Source organism: Nicotiana tomentosiformis, chromosome 4 (genome assembly GCF_000390325.3).
Source record: "Nicotiana tomentosiformis chromosome 4, ASM39032v3, whole genome shotgun sequence".
Classification (NCBI taxonomy): domain Eukaryota; kingdom Viridiplantae; phylum Streptophyta; class Magnoliopsida; order Solanales; family Solanaceae; genus Nicotiana; species Nicotiana tomentosiformis.
Genome location: NC_090815.1, coordinates 38389470 through 38415990, shown reverse-complemented (window position 1 = coordinate 38415990; position 26521 = coordinate 38389470). Strand labels below are relative to the sequence as shown.

At 35.4% G+C, this 26521-nt stretch overlaps 2 protein-coding genes across 2 annotated transcripts; one reads left to right on the top strand and one right to left on the bottom strand.

Annotated features, from left to right (window-relative positions):
• Nucleotides 1-8724: 8724 nt before the first annotated feature.
• LOC138909526 (uncharacterized) lies at nt 8725-13664 on the bottom strand. Its single transcript, XM_070200730.1, has 5 exons — nt 13560-13664; nt 10633-10698; nt 9576-9840; nt 9049-9416; nt 8725-9003 (listed from the first exon to the last, which is right to left on the bottom strand). The coding sequence occupies exons 1-5, from the start codon at nt 13662-13664 to the stop codon at nt 8725-8727; spliced, it is 1083 nt and encodes a 360-aa protein (XP_070056831.1).
• Nucleotides 13665-17765: 4101 nt separating this feature from the next.
• LOC104118339 (protein GOLVEN 11-like) lies at nt 17766-18797 on the top strand. The gene is made up of 3 exons (XM_009629567.4): nt 17766-17895; nt 18005-18063; nt 18384-18797. The coding sequence occupies exons 1-3, from the start codon at nt 17811-17813 to the stop codon at nt 18630-18632; spliced, it is 393 nt and encodes a 130-aa protein (XP_009627862.1). The 5' UTR covers nt 17766-17810; the 3' UTR covers nt 18633-18797.
• Nucleotides 18798-26521: the final 7724 nt, after the last annotated feature.

The following is a 26521-nucleotide window of genomic DNA, read 5'->3' as shown; positions in this document are numbered from 1 at the left end:
ATTCCACTACGGACCTCCAAATAATTTTCTGGACACGCTCCTAAGTCCAAAATCACCATACGGAGCTATTGGAATCGTCAAAACGCCATTCCGGGGTCGTTTACACATAAGTCAACATCCGATCACTATTTTAACTTAAGCTTTAAACCTTGGAACTAAGTGGTCCAATTCATTCCAAAACCTCACCGGACCTGAACCATTTACCCCGGCAATTCACACAACAACTATGAAGTACAATTTGAGCAGTAAACGGGGTTGTAATACTCAAAACGATCGGCCGCGTCGTTACATTCTCCCCCACTTAAACATACGTTCGTTCTCGAACATGCCAAGAGTTGTTTCCAAGTCATCAAATCACTGTTCCATCTTACCACACACGTACCCGGGGGTGAACCCATATCACCCTATTCCATATAGGCTTCGCAACACAATACAACTGAAATCATTGATTTAACTTTAGCCCATAAAACTTGGAATTTAATTTCCAACCTTTAGAATTTCTTTCAAGACACGAATCATACATTTACACACTGTATGAGTTTGAACAAGTTGTATCAAGCCATAACCATAACCATAACCACGAACATAATCACCTTCATATTACACAACTCGCATGCTTATAGCACCATTCCTCATCAGAGTGACTACTACATAACCAACCAAATACTAGTATTAAACCCATATCGAACCAAACCTCATCCCAAAACCTTCGTACGCTGTTGATAATAAAAGAAACACGCGAAATTTCATGACCACTTACCAAATCAACAAGTCACAGAGTTCTCTCGCCCCAACCAGAACCGTAATCACTTTCTGAGCCGACTTTCAATATTATACCCCCGAATATACCAAAATTAAACCTGATAGTACCCATTCCAGGTCCAATGACCTTATATTACTAAACATAACAGTTCCATAGACATACCGCACCAATATAACTCAAAGCCACAACCCGTGTAATCCTTGCACCAATAAGCAACAATTCAAATGTACCCAGTCATGAAAAATGACTCAAATGAGAGAACTGCCCCGCCAGATTAACAAGTACCGCCACAACGAAACGTTGAAAATTAATCATACACCGTAGAATCATCACCCAATTCTAACACAAGGTTAATATTATATACCCCGAGCCACCCTGCTCCAAATTGATAATGACGGTGAGGCAAATGACAAAATTGCCACACAAAACCTGAAAGGACATAACCATTACACTATCGATCATGCAATACCCAAATACTCATCACGCTCAAATTCCGCTATAAGGTTCAAATAGAATCGTACCATCTGTGCACATAACCAATGAATCACAACTCCTCGTAACATAAAGGAGTAACTCACAGATCATTTCAGAACACGAATAAGTTCAACATCAACCGAATGACACATCCCTCAACAATAGCAATATGGAGCCAATCATTCCGGATAGGTGTAGAATACACATCTTAATTGGGCCTACCTATGGACCCCCAAATCAACTCAGGTTACCCACAAATAGATAAAAATCCCTCCGAAAATCCATAATGACTGAATCATAACACATTCTATCATCTGGCTAGCTCCTGCCACAACTTCACAGTCCACAACCATGAAACAATCTGCTGCTTAGAACTCCCAATCTCCAAAACCATAGAACACGCGAATCACCATATTTGATTCTATCTCCACCGCTCGAATGCCTAACACCTTTCTCATACACGATCATCCCACGAGAAATACTTTAAAAGTTCTTTCGTGCCACTTGGCAAAATTTGAATATCAGCAGTCTATCAACCATCTGAGTACAGCAATACTAATTAAACATTCGTAAGTCAAAATACAATGCGCCTTCTAAAATACGCACCCTTCTCATACAACACCAAGTAGTAATCGTATTCATCTAGTCATCTAGAACCGCCCATATTGTCTAAGAATTCATTACCATTCTACCCAAACTTCGTTACCTTCCTTCAAGACTGAACTGCCACCTTGTACATGTAAATCTAACTTCCGCACAACACATAACATCTATCTTGCCATCATGTGAAAAGCACAAGAATCTCATTATCAACTCTGGTCACCAGCAAATTACATATCCGGTTAGTTAGAAACCTTTATCTTGCTTCCTTCCAAGAGGAAATCACAATACACAATACGTTTCTCACACCAGTAGAAAATATCCAGTTCAAACCATGGCAAAAACCATCAAGAACACTTTGAAATCCATCTGCACATAACCAAGTTATTAGAACTCAATTCCTCTAACTTGACCAAACCACGTAGGTCACCAAACCCAAGAATATTACCACCAAAACATCTGTAGAGTCTCACCATATCATAATTACCCATATAAATACCACAACCGAAACACCCACTCTAGGAATACCTTATTTGAGTCTAAGGTTGTTTCATTCACCTTCCTGATACCAAAATATAAAATCCATGATGATATACAAAAATGCCACAAGTCTCGACACCATCCAACTTAAATCTCAGATTTTAGCCGCAAACAAATCCGCCAAAAATTCTCAATTGTTACATATAAATCTCGAACCCATTAGAACTTTCTCGAGAATCACCCCCTTTGTTCAAATCCACATTACACCGCCCAAATGGGCCAAACGACACGTGCCTCATTAGCACAACAGCTCTCAAAGAAGTAACTCTACTTTAATACCACCTATCAAATTCATACTCCGTGCGCACTACATCATTCACAAATAACAACTCACTCATCCCATAATTTCCATATACTCATAAGTGCAATATAACCCGTATCCAGGAATTCCCTTATTCGAGTCATCATCGATCTCAACTTTTATAAGTCATAACTAACCCACCAGTATGCCTCAGCCCAAAACTAAACCTTTACATATAATCATGAAATTGAATTATCAATAGCAGACTCCCCCACTTGGATCAAAGCTATAGATTAAAATATTCCATAACTCACAATACCAATACTCTCTTACTGCCATAATGCCACAGTCAGTTCAACGAAACTTCTTCCCAAGTTCATACAATGCCAACCATAAAAATACCTTAATCATCTGCTAAGCTCGTATTCATCCTCTTGACACACAAGTCAACTTTCTTAACCAGATTCAGATTCAAATCTCCACCCATACGCCCCGTAGGCAGAAAAGAAACTCTCTACGCACATCATAAGGAATACACCTACGTAGATTACTCCGTAGGGGATAACCCACCTGCTTAGCCTCAAACTGGTATCTTGTTATACCCTTTTGCAGTCACAACTACTATGCAATCACTTAGTCAATCTGAGTCCAAACTCATTAACCAGACATGAGAGTTTAATTTGTCCCAAAATTTAAACACGTGAAAGATCCTTCAAAACATTTATACTCGAGACTTTACGTCACATCAAATTGAAAATCAAGCACCCAATGGCCTTTCCTTTACATTTCAAGGAAACACTTCTCGTTATGTTCAAATTGTCTTGACACATTCTGCGGTCACATCATTTCCATCATACCGCCATTCCACCGCTCATCGAGCCACAAATTCCACTGTAGGGTAATCACCGGACATATGAGTCCAATTGTATGAGTTACAACTGAAACTACCGATCTTAAGCTGCGGTCTAAACCTGGCCCCAAGTCCTCCAGACTTGCCTATCACCAAAACATAGAATACTCATCTCGAACTTCGTTCATGAAATCACAAGCCGGCGATCCACTGCTGATACCGAGCGCTCATGTACGCATACGAATACGTGGAAGGAATTCAAAAAGTTATGTCTCAAATTGAATCAATCCCGCACGATAAGGAAAGAAAGATGGGAAGTATATATCCTAAATGCCCAATTGCCTCTCAAAGATAAGTATGGATGCCATCATATCGATTCACAAGACTCTACTAGACACTTGCTCATGACTTGTAGAACCTATGAACCTAGAGCTCTGATATCATCTTGTCACGACCCAAAATCCAACTAGTCGTGATGGAACCTAACTCAACCCGCTAGGTAAGCCAACTTTCAATTATCCAATTCCAATAAAAATTATTAAAGCAATTTAAGTGAATAAAGATCTTAATCTTATACATCCCCCAAGAATTGGTAGTATAAATTATGAGCTTCTAAGAATAGAGTATACAAGTGAAAATGAAATAAATACATAGTCTGTTTAAATAATACATAAACAGAGCTTTTATAAATCTAAGGCTACCCTGAACAAGAGGCATCTATAACAGGAACGCAAGTACATTTTCAAATTCGGCAACCATCGAACACAACAACAATGGTAGCTAATATCTGCACGCAATGTGCAGAAGTGTAGTATCAGTACAACCGACCCCATGTACTGAGTAAGTAACAAACCTAGCCTTAGGTTGAAAGTGGTGACGAGCTTGTACCAAGGTCAGAGAACAACTTCCATAACCAACAATAGTTCATAACAATATTGAACAAGTAATACGAGAAGTAACTCAAAGAATAAATGCTCAGCTAAATCATGACTTCTGAAAATAGTTCTGTCTTTCAAGTACATTAATGAAAACCCAAATCATTTACCGAAGTTACCAAAAATATGAATAAGTTTGAAAACAGTAATTTTTCCAAAATCCTTTCAATAATAAATAAAATATCTCATTTTCTTTCCAGATAACCAGTGTAAAACAAATGCATCACTATGCCCATCAGTCAACATGTGTGAGAAATTATGAATAATGTGATACCATACAACATGAGAAAAATACATCTCTATGCATATATGTCATGTGTGCATGTCAATGCAATGTATCTCAGACATTGTAATCATGTACTCACACTCTCAGAGTACTAAATCTCATTGTCTCGCATTCTCTCTCACTATGCTCAGCACACTCAATCACTCAGCGCTATACAATACCTGCTGCGGCATGCAGCCCGATCCTTGTTTATAGTCGACTGCGCTCACTAGGGTGTGTACAGACTCATGAGGGGCTCCTACAGCCCAAACGCTATAAGCACGGACAAATCACGTGCTATAATATCATATCTGGATCCGCACGGACAACTCACGTGCTATAATAATATCTGGATCCGCACGGACAACTCACGGGCTATAATAAAGCCTATAAGGCCTGTTGCAGGCGGGCAGCCCCAATCTACATAATAATCCTCACAATCAGGCCCTCGGTCTCACTCGGCAATCAATCTCTCCAGTCTCTCTCTCATGGGCTCACAATGCCATAAAAATAGCCCAAAAAGGATGATATGATGTATCAATAAATAACAACAGAGACTGAGATATGATGTGTAAAGACATGAATATGACTGAGTATAAATTTTCAATTTAAAATAAATAATTCACAGCAATATGACCTTTGTGGGTCCCAATAATACCGGCACATAGCCTCAACGTGATTTTTATTATGCTTTCCAGCTCAATTTCTTTAACACATAAAACTGCATGGAAAATGCCAAGATCATTTAACTACAAAATTCCACAGAAACAATTATGTTACAATTTCTATAGTGCATGCCCACACGCCCGTCACCTAGCATGTGCGTTACCTCCCAATAATTCACATAATATATATATTCAGGGTTCATACCCTCAGCTCCAAGATTAGAAGAGTTACTTACGTCGAACAAGCCGAATCTAATGTCGAGCAAGCTAAACAATGCTCTAGAAATCCCATTATGCGTGTATCAACTCCCGAACGGCTCGAATCTACAACAATTAATTTGATTCAGTGCACACAATTTATAGGATTTAATTCCATATCAAAATGCTAATATTTTCCACAAAATCCGAAATTATGCCCCAGCAACAGAAAAATTCCAGCCTTAGCCAAAACTTCCAAAATGCTCTGAACCTCGTCCGAAACTCACCTGAGTCACTCGGGACCCCGTCCGAACATACCAACAAGTCCCATAATATAACACGGACCTACTCAGGGCCTCAAATCACACATAACAACATCGAAACGATGCATCACACCTCAATTTGAAATCATTGAACTTTGAAACTTCAAATTTTATATTTTGTGCCGAAACATATCAAATCAATCCGGAATGACTTCAAATTTTGCACGCAAGTCACATTTCACATTACGGACCTATTCCAATTTCTAGAATCAGATTCCGACCCAGATATCAAAAAGTCAACCCCCGGTCAAACTTTTCAAAAATTCATCTTTCGGCATTTCAAACCTAATTCCACTACGGACCTCCAAATAATTTTCTGGACACGCTCCTAAGTCCAAAATCACCATACGGAGCTATTGGAATCATCAAAATGCCATTCTGGGGTCGTTTACACATAAGTTGACATCCAGTCACTATTTTAACTTAAGCTTTAAACCTTGGAACCAAGTAGTCCAATTTATTCCAAAACCTCACCGGACCTGAACCATTTACCCCGGCAATTCACACAACAACTGTGAAGTACAATTTGAGCAGTAAACAAGCTTGTAATACTCAAAATAGCCGGCCGGGTCATTATAGTCTCACCAGCTTCAAACCATCCGATAGGAGAACGACATCTTCTACCATACAATGCTTTATACTGTGCCATTTGAATACTGGACTGGAAGTTATTGTTGTAAGAAAATTTAGCTAAAGGTTGATAAGCATCCCAACTACCTCCAAACTCAAGAATGCAAGCTCTCAACATATCCTCCAAGATCTGTATAATACGTTCAGACTGCCCGTCTGTCTATGGATGAAATTCAGTGCAAAGTTCTACTCGTGTACCCAATGCTTCTTGAAAAAGATTTCCAAAAGTGTGAGGTGAATTGTGATCCTCTATCAGAGTTGATGGATATTAGAACTCCGTGAAGTCGGGTAATTTCGTTCAAAAATATCTGTGCATACCTCACTCCACCCTATGTAGTCTTCACTGGTAAAAAGTATGCTGATTTCATCAGTCGATCTACAATCACCCATACAGAGGCATAACCTCTAATGGTTCGTGGTAGCCCGGTGACAAAATCTATAGTAATTTTTTCCCATTTCCACTCCAGAATCTCAATTTGTTGTAGTAGTCCTGCTGGTCACTGATGCTCAGCCTTGACTTGCTGACAAGTCAAACAACTAGAAACAAAGTTAGCAATATCTTTCTTTATACCTTCCCACCAATAAAATTGCTTTAGGTCATGATACATTTTTGTAGATCCAGGATGTATAGTGTATCTAGAGTTGTGGGATTCTTCAAGAATAGCATGTCTCAACCCATCTACGTCTGCTACACATAGCCTGTCACCCAATCGAAGAACACCATCACTTTCAACAATCATATCCTTGCTTTTACCAGCTAAGGCTTCATCTCTTTATTTGCATAATCGCTTATCCTCATATTGGGTGGCCGTAATGCACTCAACTAATGAAGACTTAGCCTGAGCACAAGCCAACAATGCCTCTGAATTTCCGACACCAAATATGATACCTGTATCTTCTAGTCTCTGAATATCTTTGGCCAAAAGTCTCTTTGCAGGAGCTATATATGCCAAACTCCCCATAGATTTTCTGCTCAATGCATCAGCCACCACATTAGCTTTTCCAGAATGATACAAAACAGAAAAGTCATAGTCTTTGAGTAGTTCCATCCACCGACGCTGCCGAAGATTCAGATCTCTCTGCTGAAAGATATACTTCAGACTTTTATGGTCAGTATATATCTCACAAGTTTCGCCATATAGATAATGCCTCCAAATTTTTAGAGCAAATACCAATGCAGCCATCTCCAAATCATGTGTAGGATAGTTTTGCTCGTGCTTTTTCATTTGTCTCGAAGCATAAGCAATATCGCGACCATTTTGCATGAGAACACATCCTAATCCCACACTCGATGCGTCACAGAACACCGTAAATCCTCCGGAACCTGATGGTAAGGCTAATATTAGTACAGTTGTCAAACAAGTTTTGAGTTTTTGAAAGCTCTGCTCACATTCCTGCGTCCACTGAAACTTTGCATTTTTCTGTGTTAGGTTGGTCAGCGGCGCTGCTATTCTGGATAAATCCTGCACAAAACGCCTGTAATAGCCTGCCAAGCCTAAAAAGCTACGAATCTCTGTAGGAGAAGTAGATCTGGGCCATTTCTGCACAACTTCTGTCTTCTTAGGATCTACCATAATTCCATCTTTGGATTTAACATGCCTTAGAAATGCTACTGAGTCTAGACAAAATTTAAACTTTGAGAACTTAGCATAAAGCCGATGTTCTCGCAATGTCAGCAACACAGTCCTGAGATGATTCTCGTGTTCTCCTTGGCTACGAGAATATATCAGGATATTATCAATAAATACTATGACAAATCTATCCAAAAATGGCTTGAACACCCTATTCATTAAATCCATGAATGCAGCTGGAGCATTAGTTAGTCCGAAAGGCATCACAAGAAACTCATAGTGCTCGTATCGAGTTCTGAAAGCAGTCGTAGAAATATCTTCATCTTTGATTCTAAGTTGATGATAACCAGAACGGAGGTCAATCTTTGAAAAGTGGGCAGCTGCTTGTAACTGATCAAACATGTCATCTATACGAGGCAAAGGATATTTATTGCGTATTATTTTCTTGTTCAACTACCTGTAGTCAATGCACATTCTCAGTGATCCGTCTTTCTTCTTTACGAACAGTACTGGTGCACCCCATGGTGATACACTAGGTCTTATAAAACTCTTATCTAGCAAATCCTACAACTATTGTTTTAGCTCCCTCAACTCTGCTGGTGCCATCCGATATGGGGGTATCGATATGGGTTGTGTGTCAGGTGGCAAATCAATACCAAAATCTATTTCTCATACTGGAGGCAATCCTGGTAAATCCTCAGGAAATACATCAGAAAACTCTCTCACTATTGGTACATTTTCTATACTAACTGTTTCCTTTCTTGTGTCATTTACAATAGCTAAGAGACCCAAGCAACCTTTCTTCAGAAGTCGTTGAGCCTTCATAAAAGATACAACTTTGTAAGTCTCTGGAACCTGACCCCCTTTTAGAACAAAACTAGGTTCGTTTGGTATCTCAAACTTAACTAGCTTTGCATGACAATCGACGATAGCATAGCAAGAAGATAACTAATCCATTCCCATCAGCATGTCAAAGTCAATCATATCAAGTACAATAAGGTCAGCTAGAGTATCTCTACCCTCAACCTGAATCTGGCAAGCACGATACACGTATTCAGCTAATAGAGACTCTCCAACAGGAGTAGAAACTAGAAAAGGATCATTCAATAGCTCAGGTTGTCTACTAAACCTCAAAATAAAGTACGAGGACACATAGGAGTGAGTAGATCCCGGATCAATCAACGCAAGTGCATCAAATGAACAGACAGAAAGAATACTTGTAACCACAACATTCGAGGCCTGAGCATCCTGTCTAGTAAATGCAAAAACTCGCGCCTGTCCTCTACCAGTATTCCCATGTCCTTGATTCACAGTAGCACGATCTCCAGCACCTCGACCTTTGTTTCCTATACCTATAGCACCTGAAGTATTACGAGTGGTCTAAGTAGGTGCAGATGACTGAATAGAAGCTTGACTAAAATTCCTCGGAGGCTGAGGGCAATCCCTCAAGTGATATCCCAACTGGCCACACCGAAAGCACTCTCTAGTCAAAACACGATACTGGCCCAAATGTGATCTACCACAAGTCTGACAGACTGGAGTAGTGGCATATATCTTCCCAGAATTACGATGTCCAGATGATGATGGTCCCCTAGTACCCTGTCTGTAATGTGGCTTGTATGTGGACTGTGAAGACAAGTGTGTCCCTGTCTGAGAACCCTGTTGCTGCTGTCCCTGACTTCCTGCTCTGCGATTTTCATCAAAACCGCCACTAAAAGATCCCCCTATCTTGGCCTTCTTACGTAAATCACTAGCTTCACGCTCGTCACATCCCTTGTTTTCTTTCTAGCGAGATTGACTGCATTAGAGTAGGACAAAGTCTTCATCTGTGGGGCTATTGTGGTGTATAGATGACCAACCAACCCATCAACAAACCTCTGAACTCGAGCTTCTTCGGTAGGCACTAATAAAGAGCATATCTAGCCAACTTACAAAACTTGGTGTTATATGTTGACACATTCATATCTGGAGTCTGAACCAATCTCTCAAAGTCTCTAGCATATTTTTGCATCAGGCTGTCTGGAAAAAAATGATTCATGAACAACTTAGTGAACTTGTCCCATGTTAGTGGTGTTGCTCCTGCTGACCTTCCTAACAACACAGTTTCATACCATGTATTGGCCATATCCTCTAGTTTGTATGTTGCGAGCTCCACGGCTCTCTCATTAGAACATCCTAGAGCACGTAATGCCTTGAGTGTCCCATCCAAGAAACTTTGAGGATCTGCTGAATTATCAGAACATGTGAATTTTGGTGATTTCAATTTTAGGAACTCTTGTAGGGATACTTCCTTATTTTCGAAAGTATGAGTCTGTGCAGGTGCTTGTGTCTGCAAAGTAGCCTAAGGAGCTGAACTTCCACCCTGAGTAGGCACTAATGCCTCTAACACATTCAATAACCTTGCTACTGCGTATGTAGGTAAGGCAACAGTAGGTACAACAGTTGGCACTAGTGATGGAGCATCCTGAACCCCATGTTCTTGTACTTGATCTGGCATAGTATCTTGGGGTTGACCCATGTTCCTAACTTCAGGTTGAGAAGCAGTCTGTCTTTTAGTTTGATGAACCCCAACTTGACCTCCACCCGGTTAGTACCACGTCCAGCACCATGTCCAGCAGATGAGGGTGTGCGTATCCTAGCCATCTGCAAAAGAAATACTCCAAAGTCAAATATCAAGTTATCTCAACGCACGATCAAGAATGAAAGAAGGAAAAACATTCCTAGATGTTCAGTAGCCTCAAGATCATAAGTATGGGTGCCTACATACCCATGAAAAAGACTCTACTAAACATTGCTCCATGACCCCGGACTTAAAGTCTAAGCTCTGATACCAACTTTGTCACGACCCAATTTAGGACCGGCACTTAGGAGCAAGTGCCCTTAAGTAAGCCTCATCGGTATTTTACTGAAAAAACGGACAGAGTTTTCCCTGTTTTTGGGATATCCAAAAATTTCCCTGTCTCAAAATTAACAACCAACCATCCTAATATCAAACCATACAATCGACAACTTATCAATTAACCAAAATAAGTCTCCACCATTACTAATCAACCTACTAACAACCAGAAATACTAATTTATCTTCAATTTCGATAAGAAAGTGCAATACTCATCATAAGTCTATAATAACAAAAGGATACTCATGACGCTAAAAGAATGACTATGGAGAGACTCTAAGAGTTCAAAGAAAAGACCATAACAATGCTAGTATATCAAACAGAAAATAACATAAAAATGCCCTTTCAGAAATAATAAATAATTTTCAGTCTCATCATATTTTCTTGTAGTATAATACAATTAACAATTCAATAATAAGTTCGGTAACCACTATATAATATCAATATTCACATTTGGGAGGTTTCAATGAACGGATCATGTAATCGGTATAATTGTGAATTTCTTCGCAAAAAGTAAAATATAACGATAGTCCCTACTCGAGAAAAATCGGTAACAGTATGCTAGTTATACCTTCCCACTAGCGAGGGTTGTAACGGTAATCGGTAATTACAGGGTGCACCAGGTCTAACGAACCCGCCGTTAGCTACGGGATCCTTCAAAGTCTACTCCCATTTATACTTGTCTCTGTATCCGTATACTCATAAAAAAATATTTTAAAACAATATGGGGCATTTTGGTTCTTATCAAATCATATAATTTCATTTCGATAATAGTAAATTCAAGTAACGGTAAAACAGATCTAGTGACAACGGAAATATTTAAAACAATGGTAATCATCTCAAATAATTATTTCGGTATCATATCCAGTAAAAGACTTGTCCCACATGCAAATTAAAATAATCGGTAATGTATTCATATTAAAAACCATGTGTAAATCATGCAAGATATAAAAACACAAATTGCGGTAAGATTACTGCTCACAGTACTCGTGCCGAAATACCAAATACTTCACCTCGAGCAATTCGTCCAACTTCCTCCAATCAATCTATAATTACATAATATCCATCTCATGTTAATTTCCATATTTAGGCTAATTCATAGCTAATTTAGAATGCCCAACCCTCGAGGTTTTATATTTGACTCCTCATTCGCCGAATTATATTTACCCACGGGATGAGTAATTACTAATCTATCAACTCCAACCTATTCATATGATTTATTAACCCAATTTCATAAAGTTCTATGGATTCTTCAGGAAGAAAATTCTCAATTACGTGAATGAACTAGTGTAATTTCTATTACTATGTAGAACCTTTCGATCATTGGAAACGAAATTAAAATATACTAGAAGAAGAAGCTCAATTATTACCCGTAAGACTCAGTCAGTGCTTAAGATTACTCAACAGTTATAGCTATGGTTCCAACGCACTGCGCCAACTTCTTCCTCCTTCTTTTCTCTTTTCTTTCTTTCTTCCTCTGCTCGTTTTTGTTTGTTTTTTCGTTTACTGAAGCTTTCTGCTTCGTTCAAATTCTTTTTTTTTTTTCTAAAACCCTTTGTAGCTTTTGTTTGTCTTAGCAGCAAGCTACCTTTTTCCCCTTTCTTTTGGCAAATGGGCTTCGGTCCTTTTCTTTACTTATCCCTTTTTTTTATTTGTTTTGTTTTTATTAGTTAGTTTATTCTTCTTCTTCTTCTTCTTCTTCTTCTTATTATTATTATTATTATTATTATTATTATTATTATTATTATTTTAGTAATGACCAATACACCCTTATAAAAAAATATAAGGTATTACAAGTAGTCCTTGAGTCACCAAGATATACAACCTCTTCTCTTTCCTCAATTTGGTTGTAAGACACAAAGTATTTTTTGTTGGCATTTGCCTAGTGGCACCAGAATCTAACACTCAATCTTTCACATTGGCCACAAGGTTCACTTGGAAAATAACTGTAACAATTATGTCATCCGTTTTGGTTTCAGTTAAATTTATTTTAGCCTTAGCGAGATTGTCATTCCCAGCCCTTTTCCAACATTGAGCAGCATGGTGGCCAGGTTTGTCACACACAAAATAGTTGCCTTTTTTCTTGAAGGTTTGATTGTTAGTTTTGGGCTTATAATCATTTCTTTTGTCATACCTGTTGTTTGATTTGTTCTTCTGCTTGTTGTCCTCTACAAGGTTAGCTCTTGTAGCAGTTTCCTTTCCTTTGTCAGCTACATCTTACTTGCGGTTAGTATTTTCAATTATAACATGCTTGATCAAGTCCTACAGCGACAGCTGCTTGTGTTTGTGTTTCAATTGTTGTTTGTAGTCACTCCAGGATTTGGAAAGTTTTTCTATAAGCATACCAGCTACAAACTGTTCGGGCAGAGAGATTTCTTCTGACTTAAGATCTTCAATCAGCTTGTGATATTCGTTGATTTGTGCGGTTATGTCCTTGTCCTCCGTCATCTCCCACTTGTAGTAGTTTTCAATTACAAATTTTGTTTGGTAGCATCTTCGCAGTGTACTTTGTTATCATTGACTCCAAAATTTCTTTTGTCTCCTTGTAGAAAACGTAGACATCAAATAATTCGTTAGAAAGAATATAAATTATAGTATGTCTACATACCTTATTAGCATGAACCCATTGATCCATCTGAATGGAAGTTGCTTCAGTTGGCTTAGGATCAATAAGTGCAAAAGCAACTCCATGCGTATCCAAAATAGAATGCATGTGTTCCTGGCAGCGCTTAAAATTATATCCACCAAAAACCTTAATTTTTGAAACATCAGGAAAAGGTTTGGCATAGGTAATATTGGTGTTGGAACAACAACAGAAACAGTTGGTGCAACGGGTGTAGTAGCATCAACAACAACATTAGCAGCGTTATCCTCCATAATAACAACGTAGAAATATCCTTAAGATTGTTGGACAAATATTGGATTATGGAGAATAAGATTTAGCTTGAGGCGTGTCAAGGACATTGTCCTTAAAGATATTTCGCCCACACCGAATAAATAAAATTAGGTGTATCCTCAGGATTCAACAAGCTCTTCTAGTATAACTAGGAGTAGAAATAACAAAGCTTAAACAAAATAAAACCCAAGTAATTTAGAAGAAAAGTTTTACTTTCTTTTTCATACACTTTTTCTACTCTTTTCAAAGTGAATGTTAATGGAATTATATAGTCCAAAAGTGGATATGCTAATAAGAAACGGCAACAAATAAATCCATTAAGATTAAACAAACGTTATATTTTGACTTTCAAAATAGTAACGTACAAATCTCATAATAGTCATTCAAAGACTATTCAAAATGCTGTTTCAGAATGAAAGCCATTAAAGCTAATCAAGTAGTCAGATTTGATGTTTTCCAAAATAGTAACGTGTTTTGTCATAACTATAGCACTTCAATAGTCAGGTTAGCCAAAATTGAATTCAATTTTATCAAATAATCTGTTACAGAATATATTCAAATTTATCCGTATGATAAAGACATATTAATATAATATTAAAAGAATGAAGGTAGACATCAATTTGAATATATCTTTTTGAGTTATCAAAATTAATTTTCTAACAATTAAAAGTCAAAATGGTTAAGATGTAAATTTCAAGGAATATATAATAAAACTAGTAAGAACAAAAAGATGGTGCATGTTAAACTGTTGGAATCTTGTTCTTTACTTTGAAAATTGAGAAAATGCCTGCATAATTCAGTCTAGAATTGCACAAGTAGATAGATTTTCTGGAAAGAAAGAGGGACTTATGTAGCAAAATGATAATCTTGAAGTTATCCATGTTAGAAATGCAGAGCAACGTAACTCTGAAGTCTGAACAATCCTCCTACAGAAGATGAAATTTTAAGCCATGCCCGTTTGGACATAAAATTTGGTTGAAAATTTTTCCAAAAAAAATTTAATTCTTTTCGAAATCAGCGTTAGTTCATAAAATTTCCAATTTTCACTTGAAGATGCATTTTTTGAAATTTTCGAAAATTTTAAAAAACTGCAAAAAACTGTTTTTCAAAATTTTCACTCACAAAACTTCAAAAACAATCCAAACTGAAATTTATGTCCAAACACAATTCTAAATTTCAAATACCATTTTCATTTGAAAAAATAATTTTACCATTTTTTTGAATTTTACAATTCTTATGTCCAAACGCCTACTAATGGCCCGTTTGGACATAAAATTTGGTTGAAGATTTTTCCAAAAAAATTTCGTTTTTTTTTTCGAAATCAGCGTTTGTTCATAAATTTTTTAATTTTTACTTGAAGATATATTTTAGAAATTTTCGAAAATTTGAAAAATTGCAAAAAATTATTTTTCAAAATTTTCACTCACAAAACTTCAAAAACAACCAAAATTGAAATTTATGTCCAAACACAACTCTAAATTTCAAATACCATTTTCACATTACCTGCATAGGCGCGACATCTGAAATTTTTAAAAACACTGTTATAACCCGCCATACATCATGACCTGCATAGGCTTCAACCCGCCTCATTGGCAAGAGCTTGTGACCGAGAAACGAGCTGGGTTTAATTTTTCTTATACTTAGCTTGTTCGCTCCTTAGTATTCTGTCTTTCAACATTTCTGCACATTTTTTAATCTTCACCACATCAATATCTCTCCAGTAAATGGTCATTTTATTAATGCTAAAGGTATCAAATTTAAAAATAATAGTGATAGTTTTTAAATTTTGTAGATATAGAGTAGTGCTGCCCACTTTTTTCAGTAAGTACCCACTGACATAAATGAATGGATTGGTATTGGAAACTTGATTTCCACAGTACTCAATGAAGAAGTGGTCATTTCAGTTATCCATGTTTTCATTAAAGTCCATCATAAATTGCTAGTATTTCAACATAGCGCTCACTTTTCTGTTTAAAGAGCTCTTTTCTCTTGATTCAAAATTTATGTCGCTGCTGGCCCCTTGGTTTCAAAATCAGTCTTATCGATTCTCATTTGCAATAGAATACAATTTTTTTTTTTTTGAGTGAGGTGAAAAAAAGAGTATTTTTCGGTCCACAATAAATGACTATTTTATCTTTGACACACTAATTAACGAAATACAAACTCCTAAAAAAAATTGTATTTACTAAAATAATCTTAACACATTAAAATATGTAAGTAAAAGCAAATTTTAATGATGTAAATTGACACTTATTTTAGATCAAAATAAAAATGTAAAATAGTCATGGACGTTAGATTAACTCAAACACAATAGTACCATGTCGATGGCAACTTTTACACGTCAATTTCCTCTTTAATTTATTTTATCTCAGTCTCTTGCTCTTGTAAATTAGCAACGGAGAGAATTCCCAAAAGAGAAACATGACAAAAGGTGAAGTCGAGGCGATCCAGACATTGGAAAACAAAAACAGAAAAAAGTTATTTCTCGTTGAGTGCATGGCGGCAGACAAGCACGAAACACTTATACCTTCCTCTCCACGTTATAGTACAATATTTCTCATCCCCCAACAGTTTGAGTCCCCACCGGTAATTAACGGTTCTAATTAAACCACTCATTCACTTCAAATTTTATTAATTAGGGGTGACAAAATGATTAAAATAAAATAGTTATCCACTCATATTATTAATTAAAAAATGGGTTGAATAATGATTTTTTTTAAAATGGGTACAATATGAATAAGAACCATATTATCCACTTAGCCAATGAATAACTAATGAGTTTAACTTTTATAATTGTAAAGCCTCAAATTGGGGGTTCTTTAAGTATAGGAGACTAGGAATTCTCCCAAAAGGGATCATATTCAAGAAGTCATGGATAATATGGATATCCATATTGATCAATCCATTTTTTATCCGTATTAAATATGGGTCGGGTCGGATAATTTATCCGTTTTGACCCACCCATATCTGACCCGACCCACTCGTTTGCCACTCCTCCCTGTAGTTGAATGATAAAGACCTCTCCCCGGTTAATAGCAGATCTCGAGTTTAATTAGAGCTTTTGGAATGAATTCCATTCCATAGAGAGCAGTTTACTTGCATAGTAAGCTTCCTCGATGCAAATTTGGATTAATCGAATCAATATTTTTCGAATACAGAATTGTGTTACCATCTCATTTAAAAATTAAAGTTGTTAGAGAGCGCAAAAATTTATTTTTTACTTAATTATAATATCTCTAATATGCCCCTTCACGTGTGAGCTTGACTCTTTATGTTAAGTTAAGTACGTGAAATTCTTTAATAATATGTGGTTATAAGATTCGAAACCAAGATCTGTATCACTCTGATATCATGTAGAAGTGTGTGACCATATATTTCATTTAAAAATTTAAGTTGCTTCATTTTCACTTTCTTTGAGCTGAAAATCATTCGAAAATAGCCTCTCTACCTTTATTAGGAAGGGGCCAAGTAAGGTCTGCGTACACTTTATCCTCCCCAGATCACGTTGTAAGATTTCACTGACCTTATTGTTGTTGTTGTAAATTGTTAGAGAAATCACACTATTTATTTACTTAAATTATTGTCACCAGATACTCAAAGAATAAGAGAATTTCTCAATAATCTCGAGATAATTCCTAGAGCTGGTAACTTGACTGACACATGGATCATCACCAAATTTTCATGAAAAATCTTTTATCGTTGGAATGCATGCAAATTAACTTGGTCCCCTTTGTAAATGTACGTACTTAATTTGTTAACGTGAATTTGAAGTTTAAAATTTGGAACCCTTGTCTTCTTCATTGACTTGGGATTTGCGAAACGTGGAAGTTTTTGGTATTTGCAACATATGTTTGACTTCTGTACTCTCCCTATAAAGATCACTTTACATTCTTGCATTCATTCTTTGTCTTTAGATACTTGAAAAAACAGACATACCCCAAAATAAAGAAGAAAGCTAAGACAATGCTACCTATTACTAGGATTTTATGCTTACTAGTACTCCTAATCTTAATTGCTCATATTCTCCCAAACACGACTTCTTACCAAGGTATAAATGTTTTTCTTTCATTATTTCATTTTTGATGCACTACTCTTGAGAACTAAAATGTATTACTAGAAATCTATACTTCTAGGATTTAATAGCCTATATTTTGCAGGAGAACTGAGTATAGGTGGTGGTGCAAATAAAAGACGCAATTCAGCACCAAATAGAGAGGTTTTGTTTGCAATGAAACATCCATTTCGTTTAATTTGCTTCTTTTCCCATTTCATATAAAGTTTTGACGTATACACGGATAGTAAAAAGTTTTTGTACAAATGTAATAACCTTGTCTTATTTTCCATGTTAGTCTAGTTTCTTATGGATGAATGAATATATGTAATTATCTTTTAGGTGATCTAGCAATGTAACTTTTTCTTACATTATCCGTGAATATATACAGGTTTATTATAAATATTGATATATTTTCAGCTTACACATTTTTAGATTACACAATTTATTATTTTATAATTTGTTATTTATTTTGGATTTCATAGGCAAATACTGGTGTAGAACTTGAAGCAGCTATGACAAGAGGAAACAAAATGAAAGGATCCCAAAAAGAAGATATTAATATTGCAGCAACCAAGCAAGAGAGGGTGGGTTTAAATGTAAATGTAAAAGGTGAACAAATTATGAGCAGACGTCCACTCTCGCAATCTGGAGGGAAGAAAGAAAGGGCTGAATTTGTTGCATTTACAGCAGATTATAAATCGCCAAGGCATCACCCTCCAAGGCACAACTGAGAACCAACTAAGTTCAACACTTTTTTTATGTTAAGTCTTCTCTTTAATATCTTCCAGTTTATATAATTAATTAGTGCACTTTATGTATTTTTACTTGTGGCATGCAACAACTACGGATCAAGCAATATAATGATGGCCTGGTATATATGTACTCAGGATTTTCAATCCTATGTTCATTCAGATGTTCATGTTTTGTAATTCGGAAAACTGATTGATGGATTGAATCTTATGTCGCGCGTATAATAATATACAGTAATTATGATTTTGCATATAAGATGTCTCCCTATTCTACTTGTAAGTGCGTTCCGGTCTAAAACTTGAATTTAAGGCTATATTTCATGTCCGAGTATATTGATATTTATTTTGTGTTATCGTATTCGACCCATTGTATATACAGTATTTTTGAAGTTTTTGAAAAAAATATATACACTCTCCGTTTCAATTTATTTGAACTTATTTCCTTTTTAATCCGTGCCAAAAAGAATGACCCCTTTCTCTATTTAGAAACAATTTACCTTTATGCAATGATTTATAGCCACACAAAATATATGTGATTTATTTTACACCACAAGTTCAAAAGTCTTCTCTCTTTTCTTAAACTCTGTGTTCAGTCAAATGGGTTCACATAAATTGAAACGGAGGGAGTATATGATTTACACGCCGTATGTCTCTGGCACTGCAGCCCAACTACCCCGCTTGAGTAGTTTCCATGCATTGTTATATATAAAATAGAAATTACAATTACATGTTCGATGTAGGTTGTTTAGTTAGGGCAATAAACATTCATGAAGGATAAAATTCTCAAAAGGCGTTGGTTGGTTTCACCATAAAATTTTACATGGCTGTTTCATATTCTTCCATCCTGTTAACTGATGACATGTGTACTTAGAGATCGATCAGAATTTGAAGTTTATAAATTCTGAATTTATTTTCGAATTTATAGCTCGTTTTTGTTATTGAATTCACAATTAGAAGACTTATAAGTAAAAAAACGTCTGCTTGGTGCATAAATCATCCCGTATTCTCGCAGGATTCGGGGAAGAGACGCACCCCAAAGGGTGTGATGTAGATACCCTACCTAATGCAAGCATTAGTGACTGCTTTTATAGCTTGAACTCGTAACCTATAAGTTACGTACAGACAACTTTACCGTTGCTCCAAAATTCCCTTTTAATTAAAAAACTTATAAATATTTAATCGATTTCCTAATATATATACATACAAGGTCTAACCAAAAGTCACCTTACAAGTTAGTAAGTACGAGCTTCTTTTCAATCTGTAACCAATATTGTAGTTTCTGTGGGAAGAAGCCGATTTCCTGTTGTTGACTCCAAAAGATGTATTAGAAAATAGAAAATGGTCAAGTTGACCCTATACTATCCAAAAGTGAGCAATCTTTCTCTGTTAATTATACTTAATTTTGGACTAATTTTAGCTTTGCCGTTACAACACGTTCTCATTTTATCCTTAACTCCTAACAAGGATAATTCTAAACCATAGTCTAACAGACCGGAGAGATTTACTGGTCCTTATTTTAGAGGCAGGGTACAACATGGTAGAGATTTTGTGGAGTCAGCCAGTAGTTTAATTTGTACTTCAGGCTTCGCCTAGTGTTTCGGTGCTCATGGGTCTCAGAGTACCCGTACTGCACAGTTCCTACAGTCACGTCAGTAGAGAGGTTGCTTCGAGTGTGGAGATACCAGGCACAGGGTGAGAGATTGTTCTAGACTCCAGACAGATGTGTAACAGGGGGGTATTCAGGTGAGTAGAGAGTGCCTAAGAGGGGAAGGCCCGACCTGTTTCGCTCGACAGTTTTATTACATGTCACAATCGCAGAACGCGGATTTTTGTCATTTTGTTTACTGAAAAAAAAACTAAGTATAAATGAAGCGGTCAATAAAGTTGCAATATTTTAAGAAAACTATTCGTTTTATTTCATCAAAAGAGAAACGTCTAAGGGTTCAAAAGAGGCAAATGACAAAAGGTATAAACACGATGCAGGCCTCGACTCAAAGTTGAGGACAGATGGAGTCACCCGTTCACATTAGATACGAGAGACAGATTTGCTAACGAAAAAGGTATATATATATATCAAAAGTATAATGAATAGCAAAATCGAGCAATTTCACATAATACATGGACATATTGGGGCATTTTCCCTCTAGAAAACTCTTCCAATCTCTTCTCTAACTACCTTGGTTCATGGGCCTCCTCCTTGTTTGGGCTTCTAACTCAAACTCATGCTCTTTCGGCTATGGACCTCTCCCTTGGGCTTCTTGCTTGGGCCAGCTATATGAGAATGTAAATTTTGAAGGGTAATTAGTGAACTGCATATGATATGATAAAGAAAACTTTACATAACTGTCACAGTTTAAAAGAAATATAACAAATTCTTAATATGAAATCCAATATTACAGATGTGCCAGGAAAATATTTATATTTGTAGCACACATTTTCATTAAAATAGGAATATTAATTATTAATACCTAAACATAAGCAATTTGAATGGAAAATCAATAATACTTTGTACAAAAATCATGCCTTTTTTTCCCTTTATCTATTAGTTTTCCTTCTTTTTCTTCATCTTCTTAATTTTATTTTCTGCCGAAGCTAATATATTTTCTAAATTTGTTTCATTCGTTTTCTTTTTAATTATCTTTCTTAAGTTTTTCTCTTCCTTCTTTCTTCCTTTCTTAATATAAAGATCTTACTTCGTTAATAATATACGTTAATATATACAAAACGCATATATAAAAAATATACATTAAATTAACACATATAAAATACACAAAAAATATACATAAAAATATATTTTCAATTAAGATGACACTTAGACATGTGAAATATACATAAAAAATTATATTTTAAATTCAATTAAGATGGCATATAAATATACAAAATAATATATAAAAAATACATCCTGAATTTAAATGGCACTTGGCATATAAAATATATATGAAATATACATTAAAAATACATCTTAAAATAAGATGGCACTTCACAAATAAATATACAAAAATTATATATATAAAAACACATTTTGAATTAAAGTGATACTTGATATACAAAGTATAAAAGATGTATAAATCAATACATCTTGAATTTAGGTGGCATTCACATATGCATTACATTTTTAAAATGGAGTGAAGTAGAAAGGGAAAATGGAGATAGACAAAAAAAATACTTCCCATGATTAGTGAGTAAGTTAACTTATTAAATATTGAGTTTAATTTTTATAATATACTAATAATAAAAAAAAATGCTCTTTATGAAATAAAAAATAAATGATACTATTTTTTAAATAATATTTAAAAAAGGATTAAACGTGTAAAAAAAAAATTCTATGATAAAGGGTACTTTAGCAGGATGCAGTAGATCATTTTTAAGTGTTTTGAAACGAATAGGAAGAATTTAGTTTCAACCTTGTCAACATGGTTTCAACCCCAAATTAATTTGGATAAATTATGTGAATCTGTTGTATTTATTCTCTTCAAGCTCAATATTCAGAGAATTCATCATTATTAGATTAACTTTACACTAGTCGACCTACATAATCCTTCCTATTTTATTTTTTTCTAGTTTAGAATCAACAACTCTTACGAAATTGCATAGTCAGAATTAAATGGAAACTTAACAGTTTAAATAACGAATAATGAGGTGATTAAAAAATCTAAAGTAATTGCTAAAGCTTAAGTTGATTGGATTGAGTGAATATCACATCCCTTTCAAGGTACGTACGTACGTATTAAGATGACATTTTTCTATTATATATAAATAGTTAAGAAGGACGAACATTGCATTGCATTATTTTACTAAAAGTGATAGCTGATTTCCACCTTTATTTTTACTTCTACACCCAAACACTTCTCTTTCTTTCTTCAAATTTAACTTCCTTCTACTTCTCTCACTATATTGTCTTCTCTTTTGCTATATTCTCTATGCAAAATTCTCTTCCTTTAAATTGGTCCTCCTCTAGTGTTACAAATTGGTCCTTCTTCAATGTTTCTCGGTGAGCTCTCTTTTATTTTAGGTTTTTTTTTTCTTTTTGCTTATCAAGTCTTTTTTCTTTTCGAAATTTGATGGGTTTCTTTATCGAGATGCTATTATATATAAATGGTTAAGAAGGACGAACATTGCATTGAATTAATGTACTAAAAGTACTGTGTATTGCAGTATCCTCCAATATTTCTTTTCTAGGTACATGTATTACCGTTAAATAATTTGGATGGGTGACAACTAGTTTCCACCTTCATTTTCACTTCTACACCCAAACACTTCTCTTTCTTTCTTCAAATTTAACTTCCTTCTACTTCTCTCACTATATTATCTTCTCTGTTGCTATATTCTCTATGCAAAAATTTTGTTCCTTTAAATTGGTCCTCCTCTAGTGTTACAAATTGGTCCTTCTTCAGTGTTTCTCGGTGAGCTCTCTTTCATTTTAGGTTTTTTTTCTTTTTGCTTATCAAGTCTTTTTTCTTTCCGAAATTTGATGAGTTTCTTTATTGAGATGCTATTATACATAAATGGTTAAGATAAACGAACACTGCATTGCATTATTGTATTAAAAGTAATATGTATTGCAGTTCAATTTATGTCCTTCAATGTTTCTTTTTAGGTACACGTGTTACCGTTAGATAATTTATGTGGGTGACAGCTGGTTTTCACCTCCATTTTCACTTCTACACCCAAACACTTCTCTTTCTTTCTTCAAACTTATCTTCCTTCTACTTCTCTCACTTTATTATCTTTTCTGTTGCTATATTCTCTGTCCAAAATTCTGTTCTTTTAAATTGGTCCTCATACAATATTGCAAATTAGTCCTTCTTCAGTGTTTCTCGGTGAGCTCTCTTTCATTTTAGTTTTTTTTTTCTTTTTTCTTATCAAGTTTATTTCTTTCCGAAATTTGATGGGTTTCTTTATCGAGGTGCTATTATATATAAATAGTTAAAAAGGACGAACATTGCTTGCATTATTATACTAAAAGTATTGTGTATTGCACTTCAATTCGTGTCCTCCAATATTTCATTTTTAGGTACACGTGTTACCGTTAAATAATCTGTGTGGGTGACAGCTGGTTTCCACGTCCATTTTCACTTCTACACCCAAATACTTCTTTTTCTTTCTTTAAACTTATTTTCGTTCTACTTCTCTCACTTTATTATCTTCTCTTTTGCTATATTCTCTCTGCACAATTCTATTCCTTTAAATTGGTCCTCCTCCAGTGTTGCAAATTGGTTCTTTTTCGGTATTTTTCGGTGAGCTCTCTTTTATTTTAGGTTTTTTTTCTCCTTTTTTCTTATCAAGTCTTTTTTCTTTCCGAAATTTTATGGGTTTCTTTATCGAGGTGCTATTATATATAAATAGTTAAGAAGGACGAATATTGCATTGCATTATTGTACTAAAAGTAATGTGTATTGCACTTCAATTTGTGTCCTTCAATATTTCTTTTTTAGGTACACGTGTTACCGTTAAATAATCTGTGTGGGCGACAGCTCGTTTCCACCCCCATTTTCACTTCTACACCTAAATACTGCTATTTTTTTTCTTCAAACTTATCTTCCTTTTACTTCTCTCACTTTATTATCTTCTCTGTTGCTATATTCTCTCTGCAAATTTCTGTTCCTTTAAATTGGTCCTCCTCCAGTGTTTCAAAGTTGTCCTTCTTCAGTGTTTTTCTGTGAGCTCTCTTTCATTTTAGTTTTTTTTTGTTATCAAGTCTTTTTTCTTTTCGAAATTTGATTGGTTTTTTTATCGAGATGCTATTATATATAAAAATAGTTAAGAAGGACGAACACTGCATTGCATTATTGTACAAAAATTATTGTGTATTTCACTTCAATTTGTGTCCTCAAATATTTCTTTTCTAGGTACACGTATTACCGTTAAATAATCTTTATGGGTGATAGCTGGTTTCCACCTCCATTTTAACTTCTACACCCGAACACTTCTCTTTCTTTCTTCAAATTTATCTTTGTTCTACTTCTCTCACTTTATTATCTTCTCTGTTGCTATATTCTCTCTGCAAAATTCTGTTCCTTTAAATTGGTCCTTTTCCAGTGTTACAAATTGATCATTCTTCAGTATTTCTCGGTGAGCTCTCTTTCATCTTAGTTTTTTTCCTTTATGCTTATCAAGTCTTTTTGCTTTCCGAAATTTAATGGGTTTCTTTATCGAGATGCTATTATATATAAATGGTTAAGACGGGCGAACCACTGCATTGCATTATTGTACTAAAAGTAATATATATTGCACTTCAATTTGTATACTCCAATATTTCTTTTTTAGGTACACATGTTACCGTTAAATAATCTGTGTGGGTGACAGCTAGTTTCCACCTCCATTTTCGCTTCTACACCCAAACACTTCTCTTTCTTTGTTCAAACTTTTCTTCCTTCTACTTCTCTCACTTTATTATTTTTTTTGTTGCTATATTCTCTTTCCAAAATTATGTTCTTTTAAATTGGTCCTCATACAGTGTTGCAAATTAGTCCTTCTTCAGTGTTTCTCGGTGAGCTCTCTTTTATTTTATTTTTTCTTATCAAGTCTTTTTTCTTTCCAAAATTTGATGGGTTTCTTTATCAAGGTATTGCTATATATAAATAGTTAAAAATGACGAACACTGCTTATATTATTGTACTAAAAGTAATGTGTATTGTGTATTAGTAAAAATAAATATTACACATAGAATTAAATATGTGACTGATATGGAAAGGCACGTGGATCACTAAAAAAAGACAGCTGGAGAGATGCATTAAAAGAGACACGAGTCATAACAGATACGAGCAAATCATCCACGAGATGAAAGGATACGGTCGCTCGAGTCTAGATAGTTAAATGAAGAGGCACCAGCGGAATGAATCTACACAGTAAATAGAGAAGATTCATAAATCGTCAATTAATGAGCGTGAATGATCACAAACGTTACAGAATCTTCATGAACAATTACAATTACCTTTTTTAACATCTCATTAATGCTCATAATGATTCGGTCATAAAAGGGAAAAGACGTTGTACTTATAGACTCCTATATAAGGGAAGGAGATGTCACTTGTACAGACACGCTCTGATTAGTATTGGAATATAATTATTTTCTTGTGCTTTCTATTGATTATTTTATCATTTCTTATTCTAATTTTCTTTCTTATTTCTGTGAGAATATTAAATTTCTTGATTATCAGTAACCCGAGTACTTCTTAAAATAGGTTTGACTGAGAATCTAATTCTTTGGTTAAACAAATTGGTTCCGTTACCGAAAATCTGATAATCTTCTCTTAAATTCCAAATCACTCTCTCTCAACTGAATCATGTCCAATGTTAATGACAACAACCAACAGGTGGAAGGAACTCCAGTTCCGTCACCTCAAGGAACCCCACACAATTCAAGAGAAGCATCACCAGAAAGATCCACTACTCATAACAATGAACAATATGGAAATGAATAAACTGTCGAGCAGGATGCTGTGAAGCAGTTAATTGCTGAGTACATGAATGATGCTCTTCAGGCTTTCGTGAGGGGACTACCAGCTGTGCCACCCACACCTCCACCAAACAATACTGCAACTGTGAAAATTCCACGATCAGGGTTGGTTAATTCTGGAAGTGGAGGTTCCCCCAATGAGTCACATGATGGGAGACCAGGTATGCCTAATAATTATGATTTACAAACTTTAATACTAACCTTGCAGAAACAGGTGAAAGAACAAAATGATCGTATTGAGCAAATACCCGGTGTACCACCTGTGATCAAAGGAGTTGATTTCGAGAAATATTCACAATAACCATGGAAATCAAGCGCAGCTCCATTACCAATTCCCAAAAAGTTCAAAATGCATGACATCCCGAAATACGATGGAACGACCGATCCACGTGACCACGTTACTGCATTCACC

Excerpts from the sequence above, each read along its gene's own strand:
- LOC104118339 (XM_009629567.4), top strand. The coding sequence starts at position 17,811 with ATGCTACCTATTACTAGGATTTTATGCTTACTAGTACTCCTAATCTTA. Across the intron at positions 17,896-18,004 it reads AAACACGACTTCTTACCAAG|GAGAACTGAGTATAGGTGGT; the intron begins GTATAAATGTTT and ends TATATTTTGCAG. Across the intron at positions 18,064-18,383 it reads ATTCAGCACCAAATAGAGAG|GCAAATACTGGTGTAGAACT; the intron begins GTTTTGTTTGCA and ends TGGATTTCATAG.
- LOC138909526 (XM_070200730.1), bottom strand. The coding sequence starts at position 13,664 with ATGCATTCTATTTTGGATACGCATGGAGTTGCTTTTGCACTTATTGAT. Across the intron at positions 9,841-10,632 it reads GTGGTACTAACCGGGTGGAG|AAAGAAAACAAGGGATGTGA; the intron begins GTCAAGTTGGGG and ends CAATCTCGCTAG. Across the intron at positions 9,004-9,048 it reads ATACTCTAGCTGACCTTATT|TTATCTTCTTGCTATGCTAT; the intron begins GTACTTGATATG and ends GGAATGGATTAG.